The sequence below is a fragment of the Anthonomus grandis genome, chromosome 16 (genome assembly GCF_022605725.1).
Source record: "Anthonomus grandis grandis chromosome 16, icAntGran1.3, whole genome shotgun sequence".
In the NCBI taxonomy this organism is placed as follows: Eukaryota; Metazoa; Arthropoda; class Insecta; order Coleoptera; family Curculionidae; genus Anthonomus; species Anthonomus grandis.
This window is the reverse complement of record NC_065561.1, coordinates 18074781-18088323: the sequence shown is the minus strand read 5'-3', so window position 1 is coordinate 18088323 and position 13543 is coordinate 18074781. Positions and strand designations below refer to the sequence as shown.

Here is a 13543-nt window from a genome sequence, read left to right as displayed (position 1 = left end):
TTGAAAAATTCTTGACTAAATGTGGAAAAAAATGCTTGTAAACCGACGCTTTTAGTAAATTTGCCACTAGTAAATATATTCATGCAAAAATTAATACAGTCGAGGAAGCATAATTAGTCGCCTGGCATCAGCATACACATCTTAAAGCGAAGAAAGTTTTATTGATTTTTCCAAAGCTTTTGATTGTGTTAAGCATAGATCCTTACTCCAGGAGGTTGACACATTTGGCTGTAGAAGAACTGGTTTTAAGTAGTTTCAAATATTTCCTAAGGAATCATTTTCAGAAGTAAGAACGTAAGAACGTGCAGACGACAGCAGTGAATTGCCTAAATTGAAAGTATAAATAGATGTGAATAAACCCTCACTTACTGTTGGCATAACTCTTTAATTTTATTATTTTTTTCTTGGTACATTCTTATCTTTAAAACCGTACAATTTTGACAGTTGAAGACATTTCCCCAGCTGTCCGATCTATTTGTTATAGGCTCTAACCGTAAAGTCCTCCGTTCGACCCATTAATTCAACATCCTAATTTTGTTGCAATAAAACGATGGTGTTACCTCCTAGAGTTAAAAAGAGAAATTACAGCAAAAATCAACAAATATGACCCTTCACTCTTTTTTAAGCCTGAAAACTGAAGTCATAGGAAACCGTTCAGTCCCTCGTCGGACCCATTAGTTATACACTCGAACCGTTCAGTCATCCGCCCGACCCGTTAAACCATTCTTGATGGCTTGAATATTGGTGACCCTCAGTTAGACCATAAAGTAATATCGAAGTTCCTGGGCATAAATATCGTTTAATTAACATATTGAGGTTTTTGTGACACCTGGTTATTTTACTGCTAACGTTTGCAGTTTGCCTATAACAGATAAAATGGACAATTCTCAAATCACTGTCATCTAACACGACTTCGTTTACACTGATTGAGGATCTGAGTTTGTCGACGACTGAGAGCTCCTACTAGGATTATATTTCTCAAAACTTCGGAACTAATCAGAGCGGATCAAGTTGTAGATTATCAATTTTCTTTACATATCACACTATACTTCTTCTCCGACTATCAAAATACCTTCTCGGCTCCAGATACCTTGATTCATGTTTTAATGAATGACTTTTAGATGGCGCTACACTCTAAAAATGAATACTTTATCTACTTGAATGAGATCTATGATTCTTGGATGCTACCGCAGATAGACAATCGGAAACAACGTGAAATGCATATATTTGGTAACCGTCGTACTAAAAATCGATTTAGATAATGATAGAACTGCATAGCCCTTAGATAAATCCTATGTGACCTTTGCGAATTATTTTACATATGGCCGATCCCCTTAAAGGGCTGAATTTATCAAAGGGTATTACGAACTTTATGGAAAAATCTAATGCGGAACGGCTGCTTTAATTAGACGAACTCACTTTGCTGTGTCCGGCAAATTCTGTCCTTTAATAGGGCTTTTGCAAATTTATTTTCGACTATCATTTTAATATACAATTTTTAGTACAGTATATAGGTAAATAGTAATGTCTTATTTTTTAGGTGTCACTAGTCTGAAAGACGTAGTCCTACAAATAGAGCCTAGCGTAGTTCAATTTAACGGAAGTTCAACTTTAAGCTGCACATACGACTTGGAAGGAGATGGTTTGTACTCCGTCAAGTGGTACAGAGGAGGCTACGAGTTTTATAGATATGTTCCTGGGGATACTCCAGATATTAAATATTTTGGTACAGGCGAATTAAAACCAGACGTAAGTACTACATTAATACCATAAAACTTATTTACTGTAGAAGAAAAAGGTACCTTAGTTCAAGTTTAAATGTGTGACTATTAGATGGCACTACAGTATACCTTAGTTTAGGATATCGAGATGTGAAAACTGGATACTAATAGGATCTAATACACTTTTTTTACTAGGGTCATATAGAAGAAAAAGTCTATAAGATAGCGCTGCAAACTGGCAACGAAGTTCGTAAGCAAAATTAATGGGGCTATAAGGGAAACGTGTGGAAAAATCGAAAATTCTTTACGCGAATCCAAAGGACGGATTATTTTATATTTGAATGAGCATAGGGGGCGGCATTTTTAATTTATGGCGGTGATAGATATGACTTTTGTTAGTTTAAGAAAAATGGGTATTTAATTTTATTTTATTACCTATATAATTTAATTCCTTATTTATGTAGCAGTATCAAGAAACATATGTAGTCTAATAGGCATCAATCAGTTCGAGAATATTCGTATCCGTTTTAGTATAAGTATAAGTGGCGCCATCTAAAAGGCATGTTATGAAACTTGAATTAAGGTATTTGAAACCGAACAGGTTAACTATTCTAACCAGTATGAACCAAACTTTCCCAAATAAATGATTATTGATTTATGCTTCATATTTTATTTTGGGTAGAGTGCTTATCTACAGCAATTAAGATACTAAGGGATTGAATACTGATATTCTATATTGATTCATAATGCTGTCAGGCTTCCAGGCTTTAATAAGTATCAAACCCTTATTAAACCCTTACCTTTTGTATAGGTTAAATTTCCATACTTGGTACACCTACTTGAAGTTTACTTACTACAGCAGAAGCTGCTAATGTTAATAATGTTCATTTCCTAAATTTCTCCAAGACTGTTTACTCTAAATTTTGATCGCCTTTAAAGTCTTCTGACTTTGACCACTACAAGTCATTGATCAAAACATTTTTAAAATCCACGTATTGGTAATTTCGTTTTATAATCTCCACAGTAGTATTCATTTCATATCCCTTTTAAGTCTAAGGAATAAATGAAATCAAAAGCGCTGAGTGGTTAATGGGTGCCATAAAGTTCTTCATCAAAAACTGCTTTACTGTTGGGCGCCAAAAATGTGTCTAATCTTTCAAATACCTTCTAAACGAACAGAGGATTCCTTTACCCTCACTTTCAACCGAAATTTTGTTACATTTAAGTTCCTTAAAAATGCTTTACGTTGACACTGACACGATATTGATTTCGTAATACTTAAGAGAAGGCTCTTTTTTCTCTTCAGACTCTAACATAATTGTAGAGATATGAACTGCTTTATTGATTGTCAGAAAGCATTCGAGAGAATCAAACGACAAACTCAGCTCCTCGATCAGTCTAAAAGAAGTCGTGATAGATGACGCTGATTTAAGAATTATTCATTCTATTTGTTAAAATCAATCTGCAAATGTTAATAGTCAGGTAACCAACCAGGTGTTACGAGAGCCTCAATATATCGATTAAACTTTAATCGGAAATCGATATTTATGCCCAGGAACTTTTATACCACTAAACGGTTTGAGTATATAACCAATGGGTCGGACGAGGGACTGAACGGTTTTCTATGACATGCATTGTTAAGTCAAAAAAGAGTCATAGGTTTAGTCTTTTTAAAATGTCGTTTTTCTTACAGGAGGTAACGCCTTCGACTAGTGACTAAATAAGGTTTCCAGTCAAAAATGGTCATTGTTTAGAATGTTGGGTCTCATTCTTAGTTTTTCCATAGTTGTTTAAATAAGTGAGGTGATTTCATAAAACACTATTAAAGCGTCTTAAGAATTTTCTTGGTTACTTGGTTAGTGACGTCTTAAACTGAATAGGGAAGGAATGAGAGCCTGATCTGAAGGAACTCAGGTTCAAATAATGTGACGGCATCCAATGTTATTACTTGGTTTTATGCTGATGACAATCAAATCTTTTGGCAACCAAGATGCATTGAAGACTGCTCTTTTTTGCAACAAAACCTCACGTTCTTCGAGTCTGGAAATAAAGGAAATCACAACCGATGGTATGCAGTTTTTCATTAAAAACTGCTTTACTGAGAAGATTTGTACAATATTTACGCCCAGAAACTTCGATACCACTTTATGATCCAACCAATATTCAAACCATCAAGAATGTAATAAAAATTCTATTATTATCGAAATTCGATTAATGGGTCGGACGGGGGACTGAACGGTTCCAGTGTATAACCGGAGGAACTGAACAGTTCTCTGGAATTATTTCGTCCATACCGCATACCTGGTGGCCCATTTGTCAACCAGGTATCGTATAGATGCTCGCTTTTATAAACAACAAATGGGGGTACTAGATGGCCATCACCACTTACTGCAAACATCACTGATGTCGATTGTTTTGTTGAATCGATGATCCGTTTTGGATGCCTTGTTTTCTTTTTACGATGACCTTTTTTCGTCCGGGATCATCCACAAAGCATGTTTCATCATAATTAATGACGCACTCAGGTTCAACGTTTTGCCAGTTGGTTTGGAGATTATCGAAGTATTTATTTACTGTTTCCCGAGTCACGGCTGCACGAGACCATTTGATATTCTCGCACAGTCTCTCAGTCAGAAGTTCTTTATGTCGGACACAAAACGATTTCTCTGAGTGATATGAGTCTTTAAGTCAAAAAAGTGATGAAGAGTCAAATTTTTTGGTTTTTACTGCAATTTACTTCAGTCATAGGCTTAGTCTTCGTGAAATGTTGTTTTTCTTACGTAACAACAGGAGGAAACACCATCGTTTTATTGCTATCGTCAACGAATTATGACGTTGAAATAACGGGTCGGATGGAGGACTGAACATTTAGGGTGTATAACAAATGGGTTGCACAGGAAAAATGGCTTCAATTGCCTGGAAGAAATAAACAATGCCTTTAAAAGAGTCAAAATTGTAAGGATTTAAAGAATGTACCACGAAAAAAAATAAAATTAAATATAAAATAAATCAAAACTAAGCATTGACTTCGATAGAGCTAAATGACGAACTCAGATCCTCAATCGGTCTAAAGGAAGTCGTGTTAGACAAGAGATTTTAGAATTATTCAATATTCATGCCTAGGAACTTCGATACCACTTTATGATCCAACCAATATTCAAACCATCAAGAATGTAATAAAAATTCTATTATTGTCGAAATTCGATTAATGGGTCGTACGGAGGACTGAACGGTTCGAGTGTATTACCAATAGGTCGGACGAGGAACTGAACGGTTTTCTATGTTGTTTTTCTCACGTAACTACAGGAGGTAATGCCATCGTTTTATTGCTATCGTCAACGAATTATGACGTTGAATTAACGAGTCAGAGGGAGAACTCAATGGTTCGAGTGCATAACAAATGGGTCGGATAAGGAAAATGGCTTCAATTGCCTGGAAGAATTAAAAAATGCCTTTAAAAGAGCCAAATTTGTAACGTTTTAATTTTTGTTGTACCAAGAAAAAAATTAAATATAAAATAAATTAAAACTAAGTGTTGACTTCGATAAAGCTAGATGACAAATTCGGGTCTTCAATCAGTCTAAAGGAACTCGGATTATTTGACGGTAATTTAATCTCTTATAAGAAAACTGCAAATGTTAAGTAAAAGATCGGTTGAAAATTAATGATTTTTTAGAAAAGACTTTAACTGATAGTCCAGGCAATTAATAATTATTTATTCGAAACTATTTTTTTGGCAATTAATGAAATTAAAAAAAAAAACTTTAAGTGGAAGTACAGGCAGCTAAAACTTATCTATTAAAAATGAAAATTTATTCAGAAATTAATATAATTTAAGAAAAAAATTTGACTAGACGTTATTGGTTGGAATTACTCTATTGGAAATGGAAACCTGTATTTTTTTTGGAATTTAATGAAATTTTGTAAAAAAATTATTTGGAAGTCTAGAAAGTTGGAACTGATCTATCGGAAATAGAAAACTGTATTTTTTTCTGTAAATTAATGGAATAAAAATGATTTATTATACTTTTCTAGACAGGACTTTTCCATTCCGAAGATCTTTTTATTCTAAGAAACTCAAATAATTTCCTTGGCCTGTATATTGCTCCTTTAACCAATAATGAGTTAAGGTAAGAGGCTCTATTATACCTAATATATTGCGACAGCAGTTTTAAAGAGGAAACGTTCCCGTTTTAAACTTTAAACTTAAACTGCCGTTTCTAGCTAACTGTCGACAAGACAGCATCGCCGGCTCTAATAGATATAATACTCTTGCTAAGCCAAGTTTAAACTTTTTCCCCTCCCATTCAACGATTCGAGGCTACATTTGCAGACGTAAGTTTCCGTGTTACGATTTATTAATTGGTGGTAATGAAATTCCCGAAAGTTTAAAAGTTCCTTCTTCGTTCCTGCTGCTAAAATATTAAATGCGCCCCAAAATGGAAATTTTAAGTCGGAATTAATTAAGCGCCTAAACGTTTGATATATATGTTCCAATTTAAACAAAAAAATGGATAGAAACTAGTGTAAAGTGCAGTTTTTAGGTTAGAAATAGACTTGAAAATATAGAGAATGTATTTAGATCAGAAGTGGGATCATTTTTAAATATTTTGGAAGGAAGACACTGATTTCCGCACCCAATAGCAGAGTTGACCTGACCTGTTTACGGGGTTTTAAATAGGAACAAAAAAAGTCCCATTGGTACTCTTTTATCCTAACAAAGCTTTAATTAATCCCAAGGCAAAAATAAAAACCGTAATATTTTTCGTCGTAAAGACAAGGCATTCCCAAGCAAGAAGATAACGGGTGAATTTGTGAGTTTAAAACTACCGTAATATATACTTCTATTGTAAGAAGTAGCCATAATATATCCCGAAAATACGGAAGTTCCCATGGCAAGCCGTATTTTAAGTTAAAATATTACCAAACAAATTCGGAGACTTGCTTGTTGTTTACCTCTGAATAATTGGCCCCCAAAAGCAAAAAATCTCAGATCTTAGTTTACAGAAAACATCGCGAACGAGAAAAAGAATTGGCCCGCGTTCAAGAAAACACTCCATAGCTTTAAAAACCATATGTTTGCCAACGAAACTCTTTAAAATGGAACGGAGTTAAATTTCTGGGTTTTGGACCAGTTTTAACCTAAAAATTGAGTTTTTAAGCAATGACCCTTTGAGTATTCCACTCATGGCTTACCTTCGTAATTTATTAGTTAAAAAAATACAAATTAAATCTGCAATTTTCCCACTCTCTTGCCAATACACTTTACCCTTGATTGATATTAAGTTGAAACAAGCAAAGCTTTGCTCATTTCTCATACTATGGCTTAAATGCTCTATTTTACACGTTGTGATAGTCAGAACAAACTTTCATCCCTTCCATTTAAGATCTTAATATTATTCAATCAAGAAAATTCCTAAGATGGTTCTACAGGGTGTTTTTTAATAAGTGGCCGATATTTCACAGGGTGATTTCTTACGTATTATTAACTTAAAAAGTTCCTTTACATGTGTAGTCTAAAATGCTTGGTTTTCATGGTATTTAGTATCAGTGTGTTAAAGATTTATTTTTATTTTTGTTTTAATTTAATGCTGCGGTAAATTTCAAAATTATTTAATTAATTTATTATTGACGGTTTAATTTAAATTAATTTATAATTCCAGGCAGTCGAAATGCAGATTTAAGGTACTTTAATTAAAGTTATGCCTTAAATACCTGGACTTGATGATCAATGAATTTATTGATGTTGTTTCAATTTAAATTATTTTATAATTCCAGACAGTAGAGATGTAGATTTTAAGCACTTTAATTAAAAATATGCCTTAAATGCCTGGACTTAAAATTATTAATTAAATATATAATAAAAATTATTTTATAATTTCAAGCCATCATGTTGTAAATTTCAAACCCTTTAATTAAAATTATGCCTTAAATGCCTGGACCTAATAATCAATGAATTTATTGATGTTGTTTCAATTTAAATTATTTTACAATTCCAGGCAGTAGAGACGTAGATTTCAGGCACCTAAAAATATGCCTTAATTTGAAAGTATACCTCAAGTATTTGAAATATTTTTTTAATTAATTAATTCATGACGTTTTAATTTAAATTATTTTACAATTCCAGGCAGTCGAGATGTAAATTTCAGGCACTTTAATTAAAATTATGCCTCAAATGCCTGGACTTAAAATTATTAATTAAATATATAATAAAAATAATAATTACAATTATTTTATAATTTCAAGCAGTCGTGTTGTAAATTACAGACGCTTTAATTAAAATGATGCTTTGAATGCCTGGACTAGTTTAATTAATTAATTTATTGTTTGCGTTCAAGTTAAAATTATTTCAGGCCGACGAGATGTAAATTTTAGGCAATTTAATTAAAATTATGCCTCAAATGCCTGGACTTATTAATCAATGAATTTATTGATGATATTTCAATTTAAATTATTTTATAATTCCAGGCAGTCGATATGAAGATTTAAGGCACTTTAATTAAAATTATGCCTCAAATGCTTGAACTTAAAATTAATAATTAAATATATAACAAAAATAATAATTACAATTATTTTATAATTTCAAGCAGTCGTGTTGTAAATTTGAGACGCTTTAATTAAAAGTATACCTCAAATGCCTGGAATAATTTTTTAATGAATTTATTAATGTCATTTCAATTGAAATTATTTTATAATTTCAGGCAGTCGATATGAAGATTTAAGGCATTTTAATCAAAATTGCCTTACTTATGCCAAATGCCTGTACTTATTAAAATGAATTTATTGATGTTGTTTCATTTTAAATTATTTTACAATTCCAAGCAGTCTAGTTAGAGATCTTAGGCATTTTAATTAAAAGTATTTCTGAAATATCAGAAATAATTAATTAATGAATTTATTAATGACGTTTAAATGTAAATTATTTTACCATTCCAGGCAGTCGAGATGTAAACTTCAGGCACTTTAATTAAAGTTATGCCTCAAATGCCTGGACTTAAAATTATTAATTAAATATAAAATAAAAATAATAATTACAATTATTTTATAATTTCAAGCAGTTGTGTTGTAAATTCCAGGGGCGTAGATCTTAGGCATTTTAATTTAAAATATGCCTCAAATGCCTAGACTTAAAATTATTAATTAAATATATAATAAAAATAATAATTACAATTATTTTATAATTTCAAGTGAACGATTGTTAATGAACGATTTAATAGATATTCTTTCAAATTAAATTATTTTACAATTCCAAGCAGTCTAATTGGAAATTTCGGACACTTTAATTAAAATTATGCCTGAATTAGTTTAATTAATTAATTTATATTTGGCGTTCAAGTTAAAACTATTTGGCAATTTCAGACAGTCGTACTTCTTACCATTTTAGCTACTTTCATTAAAATTTTATTCTAAATGCTTGGAATAATTAATTAATGAATTTATTATTGACGTTTATATTTAAATCATTTTTAAAATTCCAGGCAGTCGAGATGTAGATTTCAGGCACTTTAATTAAAATTATGCCTGAAATGCCTAGACTAGTTAAATTAATTAATTTACTGTTAACGTTTATATTAAAACTATTTTACAATTTAAGACAGTCGTGCTTCATATTTTTTACCGTTTCAGGCACTTTAATTAAAATAATGATCTAAATGCCTGGAATAATTTATTAATGATGTTTCAATTGAAATTATTTTACAATTTCAAACAGTCTGATTGGAGATTTCAGGCACATTAATTAAAATTATGCCTGGACTTAAAGTTATTAATTAAATAAGTAATTTTTAGTTAAAGTTAACATTAAAATTATTTTATTATTTTAAGCTGTCCTGCTGTAAATTTCAGATGCTTTGAATGCCTGGACTAGTTTAATTAATTAATTTATAGTTAACGATCAAGTTAAAACTATCTTACAATTTCAGACAGTCGTGCTGCTAGCTGCAGCTACTTTAATTAAAAAATTATGACACAAATGCCTGGAATAATTAATTAATAAATGTATTAATGACGTTTCGATTTAAATAATTTTACAATTCTAGGCAGTCGAGATGTAGATTTTAAAAACTTTAATTAAAATGATGCCTTATAATTAATTTATAGTAGATGTTTACGTTAAAGCTATATTACAGTTTCAGACAGTCGTGCTGAAGATTTTTTACCATTTCAGGCACTTTAATTAAAATCATGCCTCAAATGCCTGAACTTAAAATTAATAATTAAATAAATAATTTATAGTTAAAGTTTACATTAATATTATTTTAGCATTTAAAGCAGTCGTGCTTATTAGGGACGTTTCAATTTCAATTTTTTTACAATTTCAGGCAGTTGAGCTCTATGTTTCAAGCACTTTAATTAAAATTATGCATCAACTGCCTGGACTAGTTAAATCAATTAATTTATACTAATTAAATTAATATATTTACCACCTTAAAATTATTTTACAGTTTCACACAGTCCTGCTGTAGATTTTTTACCATTTCAGGCACTTTAATTAAAATTATGCCTCAAATGCCTGGACTATTTAAAATAATTAATTCATAGTTAACGTTCAAGTTAAAACTATTTTACAAAGGGTTTTGAGGCTATCCTTGTCATACACCTTTCAATTAAAACAACAACATAAATACTTACTCTAAAACCCTGATGGACAATAATATAATAACGTAACCTATAATCCGTCATCATCTACCCGATACCCTTATTATGCGGTTGAGGCAACCTTTGTCACAATGAACGAGGAGGAGTCCTAAAGTATCTGTTTTCATTTCAGCTGACAAAGTCGAACTCTACACAAGTGGTCCTAACGGAAATAGAATTTAATCTGGCAGGGAACTTCAGCTGCGAAGTTACCACGGATGGACCGAATATTCACACTAGAGTTGACTCGAAATCTATGTCAGTTGTGCGTAAGTAAAACTTCTATTGTGGCTCGTGGTGCTTTTAAAGTTTAGGGTTTTATAAGAGAGAAGGAGTTGCACTAGATGCATTTTATTGTGTAGCCGACCGTCGAGGCGAACGAACTCTTTTTTACGCGCCATTTACTTTCGAGTTTATAAATTAGTGCTTTTTGTTGTTTTTTTGGTGTGAAATAAATGTGTTGAAAATTGTTTTTGAGGGACAACTAGGAAAGGAAGAAAGGGTCGTTTGTATGAATGAGTTATCAGGGGGACTTCGTTGAAAATATTGACACCATAGGTATATAAAAAATGGATTTATTTGAACACTGTTTTGTAGATTTATTTCTGGATGTATTTAAATAACATTTGTGATTTTTGACCAAGTAGTATGCTCTGAAGCTGTTAGTTTTCTTTTTTTTTTATAACACAAAAATCAAGTGATATTATGTCTTTATTCAAGTCTCAATCAGACAATAGTCGTATCATCTGCGAAAATTATGAATATGCCGCAGTTTTATTTCACTCAGAAATGTACACTTATTGACTTATCTTAAAAAACTAAATTTCCACTTATTTGCGATAAAGAATGGCTCATGTAAAATAGATAGAAATAAAATGGGGTTTTTTCACGTTTTACTCGAAAGCTTTAAGGTTATATGAGAAAATATTTTATATCTCTAATTTTCTTTAAAAGTATTTTTATCTCAGGCAATTATTTTCTGCAAAAAACTCGTTTTTAATTAACCCTACCCTTAACCCCCCACCCACCCCACACAACTTACCAGTAAGAAATTGTTTTAGAAAATCACTGTTTTCCAAAATAATACGCATGAATACCAACTGGTTTCGTCGTTAATATTCAATCTAATAACTCAGTTTGTTTATTTAAATTTGATATAATTATATACGTGTATATTAATAAATATTTAATACAAAAGCAGTGCTATTAGATTGGATATTATGGAGGAAAAACAGTGATTTTTCAAATGAATTTCTTACTGGACAAATATGTGGGGTGGGTGGGGGGTGTAAGGGTTGTGTTGATGGGAAACAATTTTTTTGCAGAAAATATATATGCAATATTTAATTTAATATTGCTGTTCATTTCAATTTGATATAATTTTACATATAAATATTTAGTATAAAAACAGCGTTATTAACTTGGATATTATGAACGAAAAACAGTGATTTTTCATAAGAATTTCATCAAATATTTAGAGATTTCAGACATCATCAGAAATTTTCTTTTTTTTGTAAACAGAATAGTATATGATATACGTATATTTTACAGTTTAATAAATATACTTTAACCATATACGGTTGATAAATATACAAAAACCAAAAATTTACTAAAAAATCGTTGAATAAATATATATTTAACGATAATAATAAACGATGTGTTGCTTCGGTAGTTTCCATTGCAGACAATAATCGTATCGTCTGCAATAATTATGAATGTTTAACAGCCTTTATTTTCACTTGACTGATACAGTCGAAAGCTTTGTTCAAGTCACAAAATACAACAGCAGAAAGCTTTTTCAAAATAATCCAATACTCTCAAAGAGACTTAAGTATATGACCAAAGGAGGGAGAAAGTAAACTCAAGGTCCAAGTCTTATAAATCAAGCGTATCGTTACTGACTCTATTTATCGTTATTTGACTCTATTTATTCAATAACGATACACGATGGTGTAAACTTATTTTATTTTTATATTTTTTATTTATGTTAGTGTGAGTCAGTGTGTGGTTTTTGTATTTAGATAGGTCTGACGATTGCGGCGAAACGCGTAACCTTTAATAGACGCTTGATTTGTGAGACTTGGACTTTAAGTTTACTTTCTCTCTCCTTTGGTCAGAAATCTTTCTATCATTAATATTCCAAGTTTTTAGAAACTTAATCAAATAGTTCAAAGTCACAGTTTCCATGTCAGACAATGGTCGTATCTTCTGCAAAAATTATAAATCTTCAGCGGTTTTTATTTTCACTGCACTGATACAGTCGAATGCCTTGTTAAAGTCATAAAATCCAGCAGAAAAAGTCTTTTTATTATTAATATTTCAAGTCTTTAGAAACTTGATAAAATAGGTAAAAGTCACAGTTTCCATGTCAGACAATGGTCGTATCGTCTGCAAAGATTATAAATCTTCAGCAGTTTTTTTAAATTTTTACTGCACTGATACAGTGGAATGTCTTGTTCAAGTTATAAAATACAGTAGCAAAAGTCTTTTTATCAGTAATATTCCAAGTCGTTAGAAACTTAATAAAATATTTCAAAGTCACAGTTTCCGTGTCAGCAATGGTCGTATCGTCTGCAAAAATTTATTTATTTAGCAGTTTATTTCCAACAGGCAAAGCCCAGTTACAGGAAAATCTACAATTAATATTTTGAAAGTGTAAACAGGTATTAAATTACTATAAATTAAATAACAAAAAAAAAGAAAAATAAAGAAAAATAAGGAAAACTTAAATTACTATAGTAACATCATGTATATATCAAAATTAAAGGAGATGTAAATTAACATTAGAATGAACAAAGAAAGGGATTCATGGGACAAGGGAAAAAAGGAAGAGAAAAGGAATTATGGTAAGTGTTGGTTTGTCAGAGACAAAACTAGATCCTTTATGGAGCATACAAATATGTCACAGGTTGATGATACTGAATTAAAAATTCTGCACATTTGATATACGGGATCCTGAAACCTAATGTTAGTTCTGCCGCGATCTAAAGCAAAAGTGATATTTGCTCTAGTAGCAAATCGTGGTACATGAAATAGAATATCGTTCAAGAGAGGAGGAGAATTTATTTGATTATTGACCAACTTCCATAAGAATGTTACAAAATGAATTGTTCTCCTCATGGCCAGAGATTGCAGATTAAATCTACCTAACATCAGATCATGATTATGTCCCCTAACAGGATATA

At 31.2% G+C, this 13543-nt stretch overlaps 1 protein-coding gene across 1 annotated transcript in view; it reads left to right on the top strand.

Annotated features, from left to right (window-relative positions):
- Positions 1-13543, top strand: part of LOC126745564 (uncharacterized) — a 64378-nt gene that overhangs the window by 42349 nt on the left and 8486 nt on the right. Inside the window, exons 2-3 of the mRNA XM_050453454.1 lie at positions 1541-1749; positions 10492-10627. Coding sequence (XP_050309411.1) covers positions 1541-1749; positions 10492-10627 — 345 coding nt within the window. The remainder of the gene's footprint in view (positions 1-1540; positions 1750-10491; positions 10628-13543) is intronic.